The sequence below is a fragment of the Miniopterus natalensis genome, chromosome 11, assembly GCF_054644295.1.
Source record: "Miniopterus natalensis isolate mMinNat1 chromosome 11, mMinNat1.hap1, whole genome shotgun sequence".
In the NCBI taxonomy this organism is placed as follows: domain Eukaryota; kingdom Metazoa; phylum Chordata; class Mammalia; order Chiroptera; family Miniopteridae; genus Miniopterus; species Miniopterus natalensis.
In genome coordinates this window covers 18,657,752-18,680,423 of record NC_142091.1, presented here as the reverse complement: position 1 = coordinate 18,680,423, position 22,672 = coordinate 18,657,752, and the positions used below count along the sequence as shown (strand labels likewise).

Genomic DNA, 22,672 nt, shown 5'->3' with positions numbered 1-22,672 from the left:
CTGATGTGAGAGAGAAACGTGGATCCATCGCCTCCTGTATGCACCCTGACTGGGGATCGAACCCACAACCCGGGCGGGTGCCCTGACCTGGAGTGGAACCCGCGGCCTTTCGATGTGTGGGGCAACGCTCCGGCCGAGCCACACCAACTAGGGCCACACAGCATTTCTGCCCCCTAAAGGCTTCTGCACATCTCGTTTGAACAGTTTATTAGTATATAACAAGACAGTTGCAAAATGTCCTTTATGTCATATAGCTTTATCTCTGGCTAAGGAGGAACAGTAATAGTGTTGATGGTTTTTCTGCTGTAGTCAATAAGCCTGGCCTATCAGATGCAGTTATTATTGCTGACAACATCATGGAAGTGTGTAAGCAAAACATGGTGTACTTTTAATTCCCAAATCAGTCATAGCCTTTGCCACTTTTGTTCCATTGTCAATGATAATTGAATGCTGATTTTCCATTATATAATCTATCTCCTGTCAGATTCACTTTGTTGACAGCTATTTGCAACTGGAAAAGCCTTCACCAGCAAGGAGGGGGGCGATTGGTTTCCTTCTTAATTTACACGTTGGCACACTTGAAAGGGATTGGGGATGTATATGCTCATCTAACTGTCTGCTGCATGGAAGTTTGAAGTGGACGATTTAACCTTTATCCGATGAAAGGGAACTTTAGTTCCCGGCAAGGAGTGGGTTCCGCTGGCCGAATTAAATGCTGATAGAATTTAAATGCCGTCTTTTAAAGGTTAAATACTCAGAAACCTAAGCATATACGTTCTTTTTTATAGGCAAAAGGAAAGAAACCATTATTTGTACAGTTGATCCTGGAAAATATATGGAGTTTGTATGATGCTGTCTTTTAAATGCCGTCTTTTAAAGGTTAATGATACTACCAACAATACTAATTTGTTTGTATGTAGTTAAGTAGTTTAGGAAAATAAAATTTCAGTAATATTTTTGCCAAGAAGAACCTTGACCATAAGATCCACAGCTTAAACAAACCTCGAAATCCCTTGTACTTCACATCCTGAAAATGGTTTGTAATATCTATCAATGATTTTGTCAAGCTTTTTTTTTTAAACCTTCGTGGATGCAAAACCTCAGTTTAAAAAGTTGTTCCTAAGTAAGTGTTCTTTTTAATGTCTTTTGTTTTGAAATTTTATGAGAAAAGAAATATTTAATGTACCTAACTTCTTTTCTTTTCTTTTTGTTTGTGTATCTGGATTGCATATGATTTATACTGGATATTTCTGTGGTGACATTAGAGGTGTTTTCTTCCTCGACATTTTGAGATAGCAGACACCCTCCTTTCGAGACATTTCATTGTAATTTCATCCTCACAAGACAGGAGTGGGCCCAACTAGGTCTTCCCCTTGAAGTGTCGCGGTTCTATAGAACTAAATAGCCTACAATTCAGTTTTGTTCTTAAAAGTAATCTTATTTAGTGTTGCCAACATAAATATGTCAAACAGTTTTAGAAAGATCTGGATTTCAGCATAGCCAAATATTTTTACTATACTTTGTATTAGTTAAATTTTTATCACTATTTCTTGACTACAATCCTTCTAGCATTATTCTTTGCACTTTTCTACTTATTGCATTCTCTCTTAATATTTGTATTATTAACAGTTTCTCTATTTATTGAACTCTAGAGTTCTTAATTTTTTTTACATAAAATTAACAGTTTTTATAATCATTATTTTAAAAATTTTACTCTTGCAATAATAAGTACATAACATAATTTAGACTAAAATAAGTTTAACCTATAAGCACATAAGGAGTTATTTTTACTCTAAGTGGCATTTAAAAATACCCATCTAAATATGATAGTAAGTAATATAGCATTTAAAATAAATCTTAATGTCATGCCTTGTTGATATTAGTAACTTTGTTACATTTATTAGATAGGGTAGTAACATTTGTGTGTATACAAGTAATTATATTATTCATTTCTATGATGTCAGAACAGCTTTAGAGTAGGCATTTATGTATTGGGGTAACCAGAAATTGAAGGCAAATAATAGATGTTGCTCAAGAATTGAAACTAGACTAAACTTTATTTCTAATGAACATCAGGATACTATAAAGAAAAATGTGGATTAAGTGGGTTGGAAGGGTAACGCTTTTGTATGAGTGATTGGGTAAGGCTTCTTTTAATGGGCGATAACTAAACAGAGGCTTAGATGAAGTAGAAAAGCAAACCACGAACATGTATAGGGGTGGAAGTGTAGGCAGAGGGACTGGCAAATGCCAAATCTTTGAGAAAGGAATGTGCTTTGCTTGTTGAAGGAACAATAAACAGGAAGCCGGGGTGGCTAGGACGTGGACATGAAGAGCAGTGCTGCTGGAAATGGGGAAGCTGGGTCGCCAGGGCCCATGCCGCAGGTTCCTGCAGGCATTGGGAAGAGACTTTAAATTTAGGCTGAGTGAGTGGGGTGTCAGTGCATGGTTGAGGTCAGAGGATTAGAAGATTGTGCTGTCAGTGTGTGCTAGTCCAGGCGAGGCTACGGTGGCCTTATGGGTTAGGCTGGTGGACGTGAGACCAAGAAATGGTAAGTTTTGCCCTGGCCGGGAGGCTCAGTTGGTTGGAGTGTCATCCCATACACCAAAAAGTGGTGAGTTGGCTTCCCGGTCAGGGCACATACCTAGGTTACTGGTTCAGTCCCCAGTCGGGGTGCTGTGTAGAGGAGGCAACTGATGTTTCTCTCACATCGATGTTTCTCTCTCTCTCCCCTTCCTCTAAAATCAATACAACATATCCTTGGGTGAGGATTTAAAAGTTTGGTGGGGGGAAGAGATTGTAAGTTTTGATATTAGACCTGTGGGTTCGGCTGTGGGACATGGGAGAGAGATGTGAAGGATGAGTTGAGGGTTTTTGCCTGAGCAGTTGGTTGATTTTTTTCCTCTGAGTTGAAGGGTACTCATGAAAGAGCAGATTTCTCAGGGAAGAGAGGTGGTAGTTAAGAGTTCTGATTGGGCTCAATGGTTAGAGTGTCGCCTGCCGACCAAAGGGTCCCAGGTTCTATTCTGGTCAAGGGCACATTCTATTCTTGGTTGCAGGCTCCATCCCTGCGCCTGTCAGCAAGCAAGTGGGAGGCAACCAATCCATGTGTCTCTCACATCGATGTTTCTCTCTCTCTCCCGCTCTCTCTCCCTCCCTCTCCCTCTCTCCCCCACTTCCACTCTCTGAAAAGCAATGGAAAAAATATCCTCGGGTGAGGATTTTAAAAAAAAGTTCTGATTTGAACATGTTAAGCTCAGAATTTTTTAGACATTATGGTGAAAATTCAGAGAGGTAGGTGGAGAGAGGTTGGAGTAAGAGATTTAAAATTGGGAATCATTAGCAAATAAAGATGGTCTTTAAAACCGTAGGACTGACCAAATAGTGGGCCGTGGTCCACCCCAGTATCGAGAAACCCAGGTAAGGATGAGAGTCAGTAATGAAGACCAAGTAGTGCTAGGCAGGAAAGCAGAAGGAAGACTGAAATGGCAGTGATCAAGAAGCCAGAGGAAGGAAGTGTTTTAAAGGGTCGCAGTCGTCTGCGGGGTCAGATACGTAAGTGAGATTACACAGTTTTTAAGGAGTTTTGCTATGAGGTCACACAGATGAAAAAGGTAGTAGCTGATGGGGCAAAGGACCAAAGGAGTGTTTTTTGTTCAGTTTTGGTTGTGTCTGATTTTTAACATGGGGGGTATCTCACCATATCTGTATCTAATAAAGATGGAAAATTAATGATGCAAGAAAAAAAAGAAACATTTTAGGAATGGAATTCTTTGAAAGAAGAAAAAAATAGATCCTTGTACACACATGGAATGATTGACCTTAAATGGGAACGTGGACTAATCATAAATTATAATTTATCATTAGGAAGAAACGCTGAATAGGGTGGACTGCATAGATCCCTGGTTTGCCCCACTGAAAATTAAGTACCATGCAAAAGGCCGTTACTGATAACCTTCTTTCTTGCAGTAGTTCAGGTTCATCATGAACCCTGTTTGGGTTTAACCCATGAAACTTAACTCATTCCTGTCTGGAAAAGTCAATAAAACAACAAAGATAATCAAATTTTATTCTCCAAAGTTTTTTTTGTAAGGTCATAAAAAGAATCACAAGATCCTATTGAAAAATAACACTTTCGTGAGTCAAACATTGAGCCTAGAAACCCAGATTTATGGTTTTGAGTTTTATTTTCAAATTAAAAAGTATCTTGTTTAGCTAGACTGTCCAGTATTTTAATAGTTGCATATATTAAGGGTAAAAGAAGAGTAAAGGTTTCCTTCTTTAAAGGTAAGGTAAATGTATATTTTGTTTCTAATCAGTTAAGATCAGGACTATCAAGTTAATGAAGTAAACTAGCTAGCAAAAATTATTTCATTCAAGACAGTTCTAGAGGCCAAAGTTTTCCTCAGCTCCTTTGTACAGGTTGAGGTTTTTGTTACTGGAAAGGAGACCTGGCCCTGAGCAGGTCTACCTAAGGCGGCTGGTGGTGTGTGGGTTCTTGGCTTCATGCAGGAAAGGTTTCACAACACAGGTCCAGGTAATTTTCAGAGGATGTTTATTAAAGCTGGGGACAGTGAAACAAGGAAGGACTTAGGACAGAAGAAGCGACAGGAGAGGAACTAGGTGGGGAAATGAGCCTAGGCTGGGCTGCTTTGGCTCACTAAGAAGTCAGAGAAAAGAGAGTCTTAGGGACAGGGTAGGGGTTAGCCCGGGATAAGCTGCCTGCACACCCCCCTACCAGGGATCCAGCCCACAACCCCGGCATGTTCCCTGACCGGGAATCGAACCTGCAGCCTTTCGGTGCACAGAACAATGCCCAGCCAACTGAGCCACACCTCCCAGGGCTGGGCATTGCACTTTAAATATAAAGACACAAATAAGTTAAAAGTAAAATGGTGGGAAAAGATATACTATGACAACACTAATCAAAAGAAAGCTTGTGTAATGTTATTAATACCAGGCAAAACTGTTTTCAAAAGCAAAGACTATAACAAGGGACAATGAGGGTTATTTTATAAAGATAAAGAGATCAAGTCCTCACGAGAACATAATACTAAACTTCTACATGCCTGATAACAGAGTGTCAAATACAAAAAGTAAAAGTAGTTAGAATTGCAAGGAGGAATAGATAAATCCATGATTAAAGCTGGAGAATTCAGAATCTCTCAGTAATTGACAGAATAAGTAGACAAAGTCAGTAGGATATAGAATCCTTGCACAACATTATTAGCTAATTTAAATGGTACTTATAGAATATTACAACCAAGAAGAGCAGAATACACATTATTTTTAAGTACACACAGAATTTTAGCAAGGTGGTTATACATAGATCAAACTGGTCTGGAATAACCTAAATGTATTTAAACCATACGAAATATGCTCTCTGAGCACAAAAAAATTAAGTGTGAAATGAATAACAAAAAGATTTGTAGAAAATCTTCAAATATTTGGAAATTAAATACTTTTAAATAACTCTTGGGTCAAGGAAGATATCAAAAAGAAAATTAGATATTAATTTAGCTAAATAAAAGTCAAACCACAACACGTCAGAATTGGGAGATGCTGTGAGGAATTCAAGTCAATGAAAATGGATAGCCAAACATTTAACTGCAGTGTATTCAAGACACTTGTTTTTTCCCCCCCTGTTTTTTTTAAAAATATGTTTTTATTGATTTCAGAGAGAGGAAGAGAGGGGGAGAGAGAGATAGAAACATCAGTGATGAGAGTCATTGATCAGCTGCTCCCTGCACGCCCCCGACTGGGGATCGAGCCACAACCCGGGCCTGTGCCCTGACCGGGAATCAAACTGTGACGTCCATGTTCATGGGTCAGTGCTCAGCCAACTGAGCCACACCAGCCAGGCTCAAGACACATTTTAAAGCAGCTCTCTAAATTTGGTGGGCAAGGTCGCCTTATTAATGGAGTATGTGAGGCAAGAAATTATTTTTTAAGGATCATATAGCGAAAATGATTAGAGCTTCAGGAAACTGTTTCAACTCCTTGTTCTCTCAAACTCCAGATTTTTCATCTCACCTCAGAAGTCTACTGAAAGATGACTTAAGATTGAGACTCAAAAAACTAAACTTGGAAAAAAATCATTTATTTTTTCTCCTATGTTTAGGTAATATAAATAGTAAAACTAGTGCACAAGATTTGAGTAATAATATAAACCCTGGTTTGAGTTTAGGAAAAACTTAAACCCGAGGTATAGCAAATCTATAGTAGTATATATACTGACTATTTCTTGAAGTTGGTACCAGAAACTTTAGTAAGAAATATTTTATCTGTTTAATGATTCTGCATTTCAATTCCAGCATAATTCCTGATAATTTACCTTGCTGATGAGCTGCAGTTTATTGCCATCTATTCATCCAGTGAATTGAGAAACTTGTTATAGCCTGGGTTATTAACATGCTAATAACTTTTAATGTTTTGTTTACTCCAGTCTAAACAATGACTAGTGTTATTATTTTTATTCTGAATAAATTAGATTTTAATTCTTGATGAATATATCCTCAGATTCTTAAACCTCTAAATTTATACTAATTTTGTAAAAATGATGAAGAAATAGAAAAGACATTGAGAAAGACAGTTACCTAAATTACTTATTTGCCTTAAACACTTTTTCCCCAAGAAACACAGAGCATTAAAATGAAATAAAACAGCATCAGTTTTTTAATACATTTTACTTTATACTAAATAACTGTTATTATATGTGAGTAAAGACTGTTATTAATAGGCTATAGGCCAGACCCAGCTGAAATGATATATTTTGATATGCTTTCTTCAATATTTGTTCTATGTATACAAATAATGATTTTACATAATTTGGTTCATATTATGTATGCATTTTTACATTCTGGTAAATACATTGGGTCTTGAGCATTTTCCAGTGTCATTCAATATTCTTCAAATATGAGTTTTTATTGTTATGCAATTTTTTTATAGTATTGATATACCATAATCTAATTAGCTAATGTTTATTATTAGCTAATTTTTATTTTCTACAATATATTATTCTATAATTTCTGTTGTTATGATTCTAATTTCTTAATATTATGAGTAATTTTAAATGAGCAAACCATGTGTGATAATATCTGGGTTATTCCCTCAATTTACACTTAAACAAAAGGAATTGCTGAGTAAAATGGCTTGGATATTTTTAAAGCTTTGGCACATTTCATCAAATTGCCTTATAGAAATATTGTTCCAGGATACGTTCCTACTAACGTTTTATCCATCTCACAAACTTACTAACATTTAGCATTATCATTGCTCATTCTGCCATTCTTTAAAAATATATCTTAGTTTTTAAATTTGCGTAACTTTTAAGGATGATCCTATCTTACATGTTTCAATAAGCATCTAAACAGTCTTCTACCATTGTGTTAACATTATCAATTCATTTTCTTATTTGTGGAAAATAATTATATTTAGTCAAACTTTAATGAAGTGAAAATCTGATTATCAGCCACACTCTAAAGTTTTCATTAACTGATCATATGTGCACCCTTTCCTGGCAAAAACTCTTTTGGAGTTCTGAATTCAAAGTTAATTTTAAAGACTTTAATGAAATAATAGGATAATTTGAAATAGCCATAGAGAATATTGTTTTTAAAAACTGTTTCAAAATAACAGGAATAAATATTACAGTCAGGATGGGTCATGCAAGCATATTTGTTGATTATGTTTAGGTAATAAAAATAGAATGCAGATAATATAATGAAAATATTTGATGGGGAGTAAACAATACTAGCTATGGGTAATTTTAAATTATTTAATTGAAAATAGATACTTTATGAAGTGTTACTATCATAAAGGATAATATCCAAGAAGAAATAATTATACTTTGTTAAACATCTCTTTTTAAATCTTTTATATTCTTAAAGTCATATTTTCAGTTGGTAGGAGGGGAATAGGAAAATTTTTGCTACAATGTAGGAGTACTAGTCAAATGCATTAAGATAGAATACAAACACACTAGTTTTGGCGATTTTAATTTCTCCTGCTCTAGACCTGGCTGACAGATGTCAGTGCTTGGGTGAGTAACAGGGTGTTACAGTACATGAAGCACAGCCTTTCTACCTCGTAATAAATTAACACATTTCCCCTAGACTGTTTATAAAGCATGCATAATGAATTACTGAGTAAATGAGAATTCTGCATGTTTTTCATAGCCAGCGTTATTATGCTGTCATCTCTGTGCACCAGCTGAAATAACAGACTGATTCAGAAATCATCAGTAAGCCCTCTGCCTCTTAAGGCATGTTAGCACCTCCAGGAAATATTAGAGAAAAACAAATTATGTAATGCTGCCTGAGTTCAGTGCTTGGCTCCAGCGCTTGCTACTATGTGACCTTGGGCCTGACTCTCAGCTCACCGTAGCTCTGTTTCCTCATTGTGAAAGGGGTATTAGTACTACCTTTCAGGGTTGCCATAAGCATAAAATTGGTGTAACACACGAAAAACATAAGTAAGTGTTGCACAGAATTTCGTGTTTCTGTTTTTTGTTCCAAATGGCAATTTTTATTATACTCATCAGACATACTTTATGAATATGTATATTTCTCCAAATGGAGTGTAATTTGATTTACAAAATGGCAGATAAGTAGAAAAGACTATTTAAAAACACCATTTAGCAAAATTTCTTCCTGGACATTACCCTCCACTATAACACTTGATTCAGTAAAGTGGCAATTCACTGTCAAATCTAGATCTGGAACCCTCGCTCAGTTTGCATTGCCAGGACTTGGGGACCCTGGGGACTCTGGAGTTAGACCCAGATGCTCAGCGTCTCCTAAGCACATCTCAAGAGGTGAGTCATTGCTAGGACATGTGCCACGCAACTGAAACACTGTGTATTAGATTAATTTTCATATTTTAGGCTTTTTATTTTGAGTAGATTTTTACCAAGAAGAGGTTGTGTAAGGAAGCTTTTTTGTGATGAATGGATATTATGTCAAAACTGTAACAGAGCTCACAGTGTGCGGTGGAAGTCTTTCCCCCCTAGACACCATTTCAAAGCATTTGGAACCTGTATAGTTTTCAAAATGAAAATGACTTCTTAATAATTCTTTAATAGATTTCTTTATCTTTCAAATTTACAATGTTTTAAAATGCATGTGTGTGTATATTTCTCTCCTCTAGAGCTGGGTAGAGAAAGCAGAAAAACAGACTCTTCTCTCCGACACACTTGACCTATCAGAGCTCTTCCACCCGGACACCTTCCTCAATGCCCTTCGCCAGGACACTGCAAGGTAATTACAGTGAGATACTTAGCTGTCCGCGAGAGTAATCACACTTTGCTTACTCACTTCTGACCACATTCCCTTGATTGTCAAGAAAAAATTTCATTGTTGAATCCAGATAGTTGTGTTATTCCTAATGCTTGACTTTTAATCATACAGGTGACCTTTAGTTTAAAACTCATTGCTTTTAATTATGATTTTTTTCATTAGAATTGAAAAAGGTAAAATTTAACTTTTAAATTTTTGATTATTGATCTAGACTTTTTGTGTACAATAAAGTAGGCAGAAGTCAAATGGAGCTAATTAAATTTAAATGAATTAAAATTAAATATTATTTTAAGTGTAATTTCTCAGTCACATTGCCCATACTTGAAGTGCTCACGTGCAGTTAGTGGCTGCCCTTTGGACTGCTTGAAAACGTTTTTACCATCACAGGAAATTCTGTAGGACAGTTCTAACTAGGTTTGTTGGTAGGGAACAGTATTTGATGATTAAGATAAAGTTATTTTTTATAACAAATTTAGATTATCATCTCATATATATTCTATAATTTTTAACAAGATAGAATGGTAAAAAAAGAGACACTTCCAAAAACATACTGGATAAAATTTAGTTGTTGTTTAGTGATTAATTTATAGTGCCTCAGAAGCATATTGTAAATATTAATATTTCAGTTCATCTAATAAACATTCAGCACCTGTTGTATTCCTGAATTTGAGGGTGATGGTCAAAGTAGAGAATGCAGAAATAAAAAATAAGGGCCCTAACCTCACGGAATTTGCCCAACCTTGAAGAGGAGACTGACATAACCAGTTCACTTTAAAAAACAGGGTGAAATCTATTTTAAGAGATTTTATTACTTAAACATTGTAAATATTTTAATTATAAATAAATAGAAAGATATGTATCTTCTGTAATTCTTCATATTCTACTTCCCAAGAATCATTTCTTTCTGACATTGATGCTTTCTCCTACAGGGCCGTGGGCTGTTCTGTGGATAGCCTTAAATTTGTAGCCTCATGGAAAGGTCGACTGCAAGAAGCAAAGCTGCAGATTAAGGTATTAGACTAATTTTAAATGTTTTTCCAAGTCTATAACTCCAATCTCAAAGGCACCTGTCTTTATAGTGTAAGATTGGCAGAGATTGTGTTCCCTATGTGAGAAATCAGCATAAGATTTAGCATGAAACAACCTATACAAAATACGGCCTTTTCTAATGCAAAAATATGAGTCTTAGGGATACGACATATTTGAGAATATAGCCTTTGGTAAAAAATGATACGGATCTTGAAGGTATGTTCAGTTACCTTTTCTGAAATTCAATTCAATAAATATTTACTATACAATAAAGTATGTATAAATGTAAAATGTAAAAATAGACCAGTAGATGCAAGATAGCAGCGGAATAGGCAGAAGCTGCAGGTCCTCCTCTCAGGACCAAACTGGAATTATAACTAAAATGTAGAACAATCAACCTGAATATCCAACTGAAGACTAGCTGAACAGAAGTCTTATAAATAAGGATTTACAGAAGAATCTACATCGAGACTGGTAGGAAGAGCAGAGACATGAAAAGCATTGACCTTGCCCTCTCACGGATGGTGGCTAAGATTTAGAGGGATATCTCAGCCTCAAGGGTCCCCCATGAGGGGTGTGTAATCTCAACCCCACACCAGGCTCCCCAGTCCTGACCTCAGAGCTGGAAGAGGTGCCCATATACCATCTGGCTGTGAAAAATTAGCGGGGATTCTGTCTGATGGGGAGAGACTGGAGTCCGCTAGAAACCCAGGTGCCTTAAAGGGTCAGCGCACAAAGTGTCATTTGCAGCCACCCACTCTGGGCTCCAGTGGAGGGAGGGCAGAGTGGACTAGAGTTGTGTGAGGAGAGAGAGTGGATTAGAGTTGTATGTGTAGCTCTGGGGGGAGAGCTGAAGGACAGCTGCCAGGATCCCTGTGCCAAGTCCTTCTCCCACACGGCAGATGCCATCTTTCTCCTGGGGGAGTGCAGTAGCCCCACTGTCTGGACTCCCTGTTGCCCTACCCTGCAGAGGTCACACCTGGGCTGGGGTGTAAAGGTCTGGGCACACTCAGGGAATGCCAGTGACTGAATTGTGTGGCTCTGGGGTGGGGGCCATTCCTCCCAACTTCCTGTGAGCCTGACTGGTGCTTCTCCCTCACAGGAGATCCAGTACCCCCAACCTCCCGACTCCCAGTGGCCCCACCCAGCTGATCTTGGGCTCTCCAGTAAGTCCCAGAAGAACTGGGACAGACTGAGCTGTGTGGCTCTAGGATGGGGACCATTTATCCCTTGCACGTTTACCGGTGCATAGCCCTCCCTTCACAAGGCGAAATCTTGGTCTTTTGGGCCTCATACACTCTGCTGGCCTCACCCTGAAGATTCCCTGAGACCCTGTCCCACAACAAAGATCTGTGGGCCTCTGGCGGTGGCAGCTGGACTTGATATACCCTTGGACTTTAGCTGAGTGGCCTCAGACCCAGCACAAGCACTGAGTTTTAACCTGTATCAGTCTGGTGAAGACCACTCTCCCCCTACCTGGTAACTCACCGAGAAGCTAGCTCATGCAACTTGAGTACCTCCAGAAGCTCTTTCGGTGACTGAGCCTAACAGACAGACAGAGGCAAGTGGAGGCAGATCTTGGGTTCATTAGGCTGTTGCTGACCTGCCCCCAGGCTCCCTGTTGGTGGAAACCAGCCTTGTTGCACAGTTTGGCCCCTTCCCAAGCACAACCAAGCCCAGCAAAGGCAGCCACAAACTGTGGTTTGCTTTGTAGCTCCAAACAGGTTTCCCATTGAAAGTCAAACAGTGTCTGACATTCACCTGCACCAGATTCCCTCCCAAGGTGCCCCAGAACAAACATAATCGGTTGCCAGCTTAGACAACATAAGAGCAGTGTCTAATTAGCTTCACAAGCAGCATATATACCCAAAGGAAGATCTTGGTAGGCACCAGACTCTGCTGAGGTGAACTGCATTTTGTGTGGTCAGCACCTGCAGAGAAGCTTTTATACTGTGATCGAGGTCAGTCCTCCCTGTCAGCCAGCTTGAGAGGTGACCCCACACACGAACAGACCAATAGCAATCTAGACTCAATTACAACAGGAGGGCTCACATAACCCACACAAGGAACATTCCTGGAGCACCCAGCTCAGGTCATCAAGGAGATTGCAGCACTGGGTTCCAAAGGACACCTACTACTAAGGCCACCATACCAAGACTGGGAGGCATAGGACATCCACCTAATACACAGAAACAATTCCAGATAGGCAGCCAAAATGGGGAGAAAAAGAAACATGACCCAAATGAAAGCACTGGAGAAATCTCTAGAAAAAGAGCAAAATGCAATGGAGGCCAGTAATTTACCAGATACAGAATTTAAAAAAATGGTTCTAAGAGATGCTTAAGAAACTTAGTGAGAACTTCAAAAGCATGATAAGGAAGATAGAAACCATAAAAAAGAACCAGTCAGAAATGAAGAATACAATACAGCGGAACCTCAGTTCTTGAACTTAATTTGTACCAGAAGGCTGTTCAAGAAGCCATTTGTTCAAAAATGGAATCATTTTTTCCCATTAGAAATAATGTAAATTGAATTAATTTGTTCCAAACCCCTTAAACTATTGAGATTAAGGCATGAAATCAAAACAAGATTCTCAACAGACCTAGTATTGGCAACACTGTAACATGATGTAAATTCTTATACATGACAGGTAGGCATATAGATTGATAGAATTACTTTGGGGAATAATTTGCCAATATTATGGAAAATGAAAATACAATTCAATCCAGCATTTCCATCCCAAGCTAGAGAAATTCATGCAGAGGTGTATAAGGAGACACTTAACATGTTTATTATAGTGTTATAATAGTAGATGATAACAGGACTTAAAAGTTCATTGGCAGAAGAAAGGATAAATAATTTGTTGTTTGCTAATACAGCAAAATATTTTGCAACTGTTAAAAATGAAAGAACAACCCTGATCGTTGTGGCTCATTTGCTTGGAGCACTGAAAGGTGGCAGGTTTGATTCCCAGTCAGGGCACGTACCTAGGTTGCAAGTTTGCTCCCTAGTTGGTATGTATACAGAAGGCAACCCTCACATTGATGTTTGTCTCTCTCTCTAAAATCAACTAAAAGCAATTTTTTTTAATGAAAGAACAAAATAGATGCCCCTACACCAATGACGAAGGAAAAGAGTAGGTCACAAAATGATATAATAAAGTATATTGCCCAAAACTATACTATTTCTTGTTTATGGATACATGTATATTTAATAATCCTGTAAAACTAAATTCAGGCTAATGATTGGGTCAGGTGAGGGCAGAAGAGGAACAGGAGGGGCAAGGTATACCCAGAGGACCTCAGCTATCTCTCTCATGGTTTATTTGCTTAAAAATAAGAAACAAGCATGGCTCGATATTAAAAGTTTAGTAAAAATGAGTGGTAGGGATGTATAGGTTAGAAATATTTTTATGATTTTATGTGTATTTGAAATGTTTAATTTTTAAAAGGATGGTTCTGGCAGTTAAATAAAACTGAGTTTGACATGAAATTAATTTATTGTTAAATTCAAGTTAAAATCTGAATTGTGCAAGTAATTCAACATCATATATGAACTAAATTAATGGCTTTAGTTAAATTTTTAGTGAACGAAGTTACTACTGTTACTGTTGCTAACCCCTTTAGAGGTGAGAGGCTAAGAGTTGAATAACATCTTATACTTATGAGTAGCCCTTTCAAATTAGATTGGTTCATGGTAATTAGTTATTTGAAATATACTTATGCAGTTGTGGTCAGTGTAATCCACACTATCCCTTTAAAATGTTGTCTTGAAACTGTATAAAGAAAACCAACTTTATTTTAAATTTTAAGATGTTTTAATCACAGGCTCAAGTATTACTAACATTATTTGAGTATAGATTTTTTTGGGGGTTAATGATTTTATTCTGTTTCTCTTTTGTTAAGTTGAAAGCTATGCATTTATAAGCAAAACAAGAATAGAGGAAATTATGACAAGAGATGCACATTTAGATGCCTTTCATTTAATTATTTGCATTTGACTCAAAAGTACATTTGTTCAGATGTCAAGAGGCAGCCTAAACAGTGTGGTTCTTTTAATATAATGTAAACAAATGAGCTCTCATTTCAATAATTATTTCTTTGCATCCAAGGTATATGTGTCATGCACAATAAGGCTCTAGTGGCTAACACAGACTTTTAACAGACTTTTAGTAAAAAGTATGAAGTATGCCCCAAAAGTATATACAGAAGTGTAAACAGCATTTGAAAAGTTTATCATTTGATGGGAATAATAAAGAGATAGTGGAAGTACAGCGTTGATAAAATTAGAAAGCCTGCTCTTGCACGTCTCTTAGCTCTCTGATGTATAAGTGAGGTGATAGAATAGACTCAGTTATCTAGAGCATTGCTTTTCAAACTTTTCCACCTCCTGGTGGCACACATAAAGTAATTACTAAAATTCTGTAGCACACCAAAAAATATGTTATATTTTTTTGCTGATCTGAACCAAAAAAATAGGTATAATTTTTTATTCATTCACGGGTCGGCTGTTGTTTTATTAGCTGTTGTTATTTTTTCATTTGACAATCTAAGAAAAGAGGTCAGTGCCCCTGACTAAATAAGGTATTGCGTGTTTTAAAAATTCTTGCAGCACACTGGTTGAAAATTCCTGTTCTAGAATAATTTTGGAAAATATTTTGTAAGTTAAATATTATAAGCAAAAGTTCTTTTGATTGGATTATTCAATTAATTTCCCCACAGACCTTTATTTTGCCTCATTTAAATGGTACACTATATAAGATAATTCTAAATGTCTAGAAATTAGGAGATGGATTAGATTAATGGACAATAATAGCAAATACTTAGGAGCATTTACCATGTGCCAGGCAGTTTTCCAAGTATTTTGAGTATATTGTTAGGGGGGACGTCTTATTTCCCACTCCTGCTGTTTTCTTCTGTGTGGGGAGAGATTTGCTAATGTGGACACTCGCAGGCTCCTCTGCCTCCCTCCCCCCTCCTCCCTTCCCAGGAAAAAGCCGCTTTTCCTGATGCTGAGCGGGAGCGAGGCCGCCGGTGGGCGAGGGCCCTGCTTCCTGTGCGTTTCTGGGGTGTGCGCGCCCTGCTCGCTCCTTCGGGCAGCGCTGCCTTGTGCGGCTCGCTCCTCCGCTTAGTGCTGTTGTAACCAGAGGGTAAGCGGCCAGGTTCCCGAGTTTGATGTTAGAAAGTCCGTTTGCCTGGCGACCTGTTATATCTTCCAGACTATTTCTGCCTCAGGATTAAAGGTAATATTTAGGGCCTATCTGCTTTTATTCCTTTTTCTGATGCAGAATTCTGGTTGCAGCAAGGATACTGTTGGCTGCTACCACTCTAATTCTGAGGTGTTACCATTTTATTATAGGAACAGTGGGTATTGCCTTTTATCATTATGTTTTCAGCAGTAAGAATGTCTTTACTTTAAATTCTGCAAATTTACTTACATTTTAAAATAGGGCAGTGATAGAGGGATTCAGAGAAAAGGGCAGATTTAGAAAATGCTTATTAGACATGGCAGGACGTGGTAGCTGAAGTCACGTGAGAAGGAGCCAAGAACATTTCCCAGGTGGCAGATTAGCAGCTGCATGGTCAGTAGTGCCAGTGACTGAAACGGGCTCCTGAGAATGGACTTCCTCACCCTTCCCGCCTCCTGTTAGGAGAGGAAACGATGAGTGTCTGGCTCAGCATATGCACAGTGCAGTCAAGTTGCGGCGCTACCAGTAGGGACTACTGTAAAGTTCTGTACAAACTAATTGAGCTTAAAACTTAGTAAAACCTCTAAAAGAGGCCTTAGAAGAACTATCTTACCTAGAGAGTTTCTGGCATTGAAATTAGTAGGCAGTCTCTAAATTTTAATTTACCTTTTTTTCAAGGCCGAAGTACTTCAGCAACTCTTGAAGTGGCCTGTATATCATCACATCAATAGTATAGTAGAAAGAATATTGACTTAAGTATTAACTAATTCTATTTTTATCCCAGCTCTTTCACTAAAAAGCAATTGTTTACCTATAGCAACCAGACTGTAAAATTTGCTATTCAAAACTGTCAGGGCATACACTCCTAGCACCACCTTGTGCCTACACCATTCCCAGACTACATTACAGCTGAAAATGATTTTAACCCTTCCGACTTAAAGTGTTACGTTGACTAAATTCTATGCTTTTTTCATTTAGTATGTTAAAACTTGGGTTCTGTGTAATATATATGAGATTTGTTTATATTTTCTATCAAGTTTAAATTATGAGAACATAGATGTATTTCTGAATGTGAAATACTAACGACATCTGTTGCCTTTAGGTAAACTTGGGATAGAGTAACACTGCAGAAACTGAAAGAAGAAATACGAAACAAAATCACCAACATTATTATATTTTTATTTTCATAATTTCTTAAATTTATATTAAGGTTAATTTAGAGGCAGAAATTAACTTTTTCTCCTTTTTAATTCTTTCAGCTCTGCATAGCATGTCAAGAATTTTTTGCATTAAATTATTGAAAATTTTTTTCTGTTCTTTAAAAAAATGGCCTCCAGCCCTAGGCGGTTTTCTCAATGGTTAGAGCGTCGGCCTGCGGACTGAAGGGTCCCAGGATTGGTTCTGGCCAAGGGCATGTGCCTCGGTTGCAGGCTTGATCCCCAGCCCGGTTCAGGGTACGTGCCGGAGGCAACCAATCGATGTGTTTCTTTCTCATCAATGTTTCTCTCTCTCCCTTCCACTCTCTCTGAAGAGCAATGGAAAAAATTCCCTCGGGTGAGAATTAAAAAGTACTGGTGTCCAAATTCCAATCAGGGAACACATGCTCTTGTTCTGTAATTATGCTTTTCTTTCCCCATCCTGGAGAAAAAATAACCTCTTGGCTTTTACCATTATATTTCTGCAGTGATATAACTGATGGCACTGGTATTTTTTCCTAAAATTTTTACTACAATTAGAATTCAGTCTAAAGAGAGTTCACAGTAAGCACTGGTCCAGGTCTTCACCTTCTGTATTCTCAGATAAAAATGCTATAATCTGTGTTATTATATCAGTTGGAATACATAGTCACAATGGAAACTGCTGCCTTTTTTTAAGATAATACATTAACTCCTGACAATTCAGACTTTAATACAGACTTTAATGGTTGATCTGTTTCCGTGGCAGGTTAGTGGCTTATCCCTAGAAGGATGCAGTTTTGATGGAAATCAACTTTCTGAAAACCAGCATGATTCTCCTAGTGTATCCTCAGTTCTCCCTTGTTTTATGGGATGGATTCCACAGGTAATATATTTTTAGTAGGTGCAAGTTTTAATTTAATCAATTCACTCTTAGATTTTTATCTTTTCAATAAGAATGCTTGGCCTATGCATTTTTATTTACTTCCTAATCTCATCTGCATTTGAACAAGTTTACAGTCAAAATATTATGTTCTTTATAATTCTTAAGGATGTGTAGGACATTTAAAAATCTTCAATATGTTATGGAAAGAATAACGTTATGGTTTTCAATTTCTAATGAATTTATAGCCTAATAAGAAACGAGCCTTCAATGATAATATGAACTACTATGGGTATGTTCCTATATTTTTAGCAATGTGTTAAATGCTTTATAAACTTTACCTCATATACTCTTCAGAGCAGCCCTGCAGGGTGGATATTATTATTCCCATTTTCGAATGAGGAAATGTGTGCCCCCGTATGTGAGATGACTTCTCCACGGTTAGACCTGCAGACGTGGACAGTATCACGGTGGTAATGCACATCTGGTTCCCATCTTACATGTCTCCGTGCTGCTGATAGGCAGATGAAGAAAACAGTCTTGACAAAGACTGGTTTGGTTAACGTTTCCCCTTTTAAATCTTCAATTATTGAAAGAATTTTCAACAATAGAACTTGGGGGATATCTGCCTTTTAAATAGAACATAGTTATAGGTGAAGCACATAACTTTTACTTAATATAATTTAAAAATTTAAGTGTGAATATGTGAATAAACTTAAAGTTTTGATTCTATATCTAAGGACCAACAAAACTGTGTCATATACTGCCTTTACTTCAAGAAGATGCAAAATGCTCATTGGGAAATAGTACCTTGACTTTTCCAATTATTGTAATTCTTTTTATAAAATAAAAATCAAAAGCATCGAAATAATTTTTAAAACACAACTAACAGAACTATCAATCAGCCATCATTACTCCGCTGAGGAGGATCCTCTGACCTAAAGAGCATTTGTTTCCCTGAAGCCCGCATTTCCCCCTTTCCAGCTTCATTTTCTCTAGTATTAGTGTCATGTCAGATAGAAGGGGGAAGGAAATAATCTTTATTTTATTTCAATCTGGCTATTCATGTAAGAAATTTCTATCAAAAAGTTGGTAAATGAAAGATTACAAACATTAGTATGTGAACCAAATTGAAAGTTATATGTAAAAGTTAAGGTTGGAATTTGCTAATGGTTGTAACCATAACATATAAAGTTGTATATGATGACAGGAAGTTAAATGAATCTAAGTTATGTGAAGTGTTAATTCTCTGGCAAACAAAATTAGAAGCCATATAATGACCCTGATGGGGGAAAAAGGGCTGTATAAACTGGTTCATTTAAGGAGAAACCCCAGCAATAGGAATCGAGCATGAAGAATAACTGAGCAGGCGTAAGCGCAGGAGAAAATGGTCTGGGCAGCACCCACATAAGGACCACAGGCCGAGTGCGAATCAGGAATGTCCCGCTGTTACGGACAAAGCCAGTCTGTTAGTGGGTTGTGTGAAAAGCAACATGACGTCACAAAGCTCGAAATTTATCCCCCCACAGTATTTTTATTTCATGTATCATTTCTGTCCAGTTTATTACCACGCTTGTTAAGTCTTATATACCATATGTCCTGCTGAGTAGTGGGGCTACAGACAGACAAATCTCTTCCATCCGTTAACCTGAAAGTAAAAGGCCTTTCAAAGTGAGAGGCAACAGTGTTTATTTGAGATCAATAAGAATAGCTTTTCAGGGAGCACTGATTCTGGCAGAAGCCCAAACAGTTCCAATTAGGAGACAGAGGAGATGGGGGTTTATGAGAAGGGGAACGGTTGCATCAATAGAAAGAAGGCATTTATGTTCGTTGTGAACAGTGTTGTTTAATGTTCAGTCCAGTAGTCATCAGTCCAGAAATAATAACTGCTTTCTTGATATCTTTGCAAATAGTCCTATGGGGCACAGTGTTGCCCTGCGCCCAGCCCAAAGGTTATCCTGCCCTATTCTAACATCCCAAAGATTTGAGGTGCAAGTTGCACAAGGCGGGTCCTCTGGCATGGCCCCTCCAGCTCCATTTTAAAGTGCCTACAGTCATTCATTCATTTACCTATTTATCTGTCTATCTGTCTACTTATTGGACACATCCGAGTCTTCTGAGTGGAGGAGCAAACAAGTAAAGAAACTATTATAGTTCAGAGTTACATGTACACTCACAGAAGTTCACGTAAAATGCTCTGGCAGATGAGGGAGGCCTCAGCTCTCCCATGTGACAGGCAAAGGAAAGGCAGCCGGCCTCAGGCAGAGAGGTGCTGCCTTCTCTTGGAACTGTGGTCACAGTATGACTCAGGAGAGTGCCAGGACAAGTCCAAAGAGGGTAACACGTTTAAGTGCAAGGACATATGAAAATATACTTAGGTTATTCTGGAAATGCACCGTTCATATGGAAGAGTGGTAGGGATGTGGTTTGAAAGGAGGCCAAGCACCAAGTATGACAAGCCACAGAGCCATGCCCAGGAGTTTACACCATCTTGTGGTCAGTAGGAAGCCATAAGGACTTTAGACCAGGAGTGTGGTAAGATAAGATTGGTAGTTTTGGGAAATCAGTCTAGCAGCGAGAGGGTGCCTGATTGCTACGGGGTGAAATACAATTTAGTTGGATAGAGCAGGTTATTCTCTGCTCTGCTGATGAAGAAACTGAGAATTGGGTCAGCTAAGTGATTCTTTATGGGTCCCATAATGGTAGCACTAGCATTTGTGCAATAATGGCATTTGTTCGTATTGATATGGGCCCTGACCAGGAATTGAACCTCAGTCTCCTGGATCATAGGTCGATGCTCAACTATGGAGCTACGCTGGCCGGGCTTCAACAAACCTATTAAAGAGGGACTTGTGTCATAAGAATTTAATTTAGTTAAACGACACTCATGAAGCTTCAGCAGCACGAGGTATTGTGCTAACAGAGAGAATGCCAAAGTATGTAGCTCCACTACTTTGATAATTTATTGATTGGTGACCTAAGAGCAAGCCCGGTCAACTCTTTTTACAGAAGATTATACCATTTAGCGTTTAAGAGATTTGGGGAGTGGCAAGCAAAATTTTAAGAAGCAACTGTGATGTTTTACTTTTAAAACACTGTAGGTTTTGATATAAGTATTTGTACCCTCACTTTAAAACAAACAAAAAGGCCTACAACCAAAGCAGGTTTGGAAGGACTTGGAAATATATACAGAACCAGTCAAGTGATAGTGAATATGCAGAGAATCTACTCTGCATTACTACGGAGTTCCTCATTCAAAGAGAAAGCTGCTTGACATTGAAATGAAGAGACAGAGAGGATCTCCGGAGTAGAAAGGAAGGAATAGCATTCATTGTAAAACATTTCAGTGTGATGTTTCTGTTTTCATTTTTGACCATAGAAGCTATAGGAAGCAAAGTAAATACCAGGTAGTAGAGAAAGATAATTTAAGACCTTCCCCGGGTTTATAAATGGTCATTCATAGATTCAGATCATTTCAGTCCAACAAATATATAGTGTTTGTCTGCTGTTTGCTAAAAAATTTAAAGGCAACACTTCAAAAGAAAGCCTGGACTAGGTTATTAACTTTAGGAATGGCTAAGGAGTTATGAAAATTACAGAAGTTTCTGGATCCTGAACCTTTGCCACTTAAGCAGAATTGGAAAAGAAGGAAGAAGTGAGGCAGTGACTAGTAATGGGTGAAAGTTCTCTAGTGCATATCCTACATTTTTTCTGAGGCCCAACCAGGATTCTCTCCATTAATCCATGTTAGGTTAACATATCCCAGGCAGCATTTTGTTTTCTAAAGTAATCATTTTTCTAAAAATTATACACTGTATCTTTCATGTATATATTGTTTTCTAAACTAAATTTTAAGCTTTCAAGAAGATGATTATTTTCTCTATTTGAATATAGATGATACTCAGCCTTTATAATCCTAGACAAGGCATTAACACACAAAATACTGTTAAGTGAATGGATGAATAATTGACAATCTCCAGGACAAACCAAGAAAAATTAGGAAGATTCAGGGCAGATGGTGTTTTTATCTATTTGGGCAATGGTTCTTCTTAAAGAATGAATTTTGTAATATATAAATAGGTTAAGATTTAGGAATGTTAGGAATGAATGAGTTTTCAAAGGGACTTAACTGATTATCGATCGATTGATCGATCGATATCAAGGACCAGAAGAGTCAGCAGTATTTGAGAGAGGGAGAGGGAGAGAAGGATTGGAAAAGGTAATAGAAATTTCATACAATGCCCACTTACACTTAAAAAATATTTCCTTCTTTATGGGAAAATTTAAAACATTCTATTTTCAATTTCTCTTTATTTTCTAGCACTATGCATAACATGTAGTGGATGCTAAAAAACTGGGATTTTTTTTCTAGTTGATTTGAAAATTATTAGGGAGTAAGGAAAAGGCCTGTCATGCAGTTCAAACAATTAGAGATATGCGGATAAATAATACTTTATATTGGAGCTGTTGGATACATCATCGATTCTTTCAGCATCCTGTTAGGTGGAGGAGTGTTGCTATCTCTCTTTTATAACAGGGAAACCGGTGCTCAGACAGTAACCTCTTGTCAGGAGCTCCTAGGCAAGTACTCCAGAGCCTGAAAATGAGTTACTTCCATGAATTTGATTGCCTTCCACTTTGAAAAGAGCAGAATAACAGAGTATTTAGATGCTAATATTCATATGCCAAACCCTTTTTTCGAGTGCACTATCAGTGACAACTTTGCCATTTCCTAACTAGGTTGCCATGGTAAATTCTCCATGGCTTTCTGATTTGTCATTTTAAAAATTTTAAAAAGAGTCTGACTTTGAAGTTTTACTTCAAGTCTAAAAAATAAGTCATAATCCATTAATTGAATACAATTATATAAGTTCTGTCAGAACATCAATCCTAGATTTAAGTTGGAAATACTATTATGAACTTGTGATTTTTTAAAGTACATGTTTCTAAGCTCCAGTCACTGAAAAATTCTAGAAGAATGGTAGATCATTTCTAGCACCCATTTCTCTTTAAAGGAACCAAAGATCTTCAGAGTGTGACTAACTGATTTCTGGGACAGGAAATAAAAAGACGAGCTTGCAACATCTTGACATACTGGAA

General features: G+C 37.6%; 1 protein-coding gene across 6 annotated transcripts in view; it reads left to right on the top strand.

Annotated features, from left to right (window-relative positions):
- DYNC2H1 (dynein cytoplasmic 2 heavy chain 1) overlaps window positions 1-22,672 on the top strand; it is a 244,128-nt gene that overhangs the window by 219,710 nt on the left and 1,746 nt on the right. For all 6 annotated transcript variants that reach the window (XM_087821570.1, XM_087821571.1, XM_016206739.2 and 3 more), the window contains 3 exons: window positions 9,149-9,258; window positions 10,227-10,308; window positions 17,459-17,575. In XM_087821570.1, the coding sequence (XP_087677696.1) occupies window positions 9,149-9,258; window positions 10,227-10,308; window positions 17,459-17,575 (309 nt within the window). The remainder of the gene's footprint in view (window positions 1-9,148; window positions 9,259-10,226; window positions 10,309-17,458; window positions 17,576-22,672) is intronic.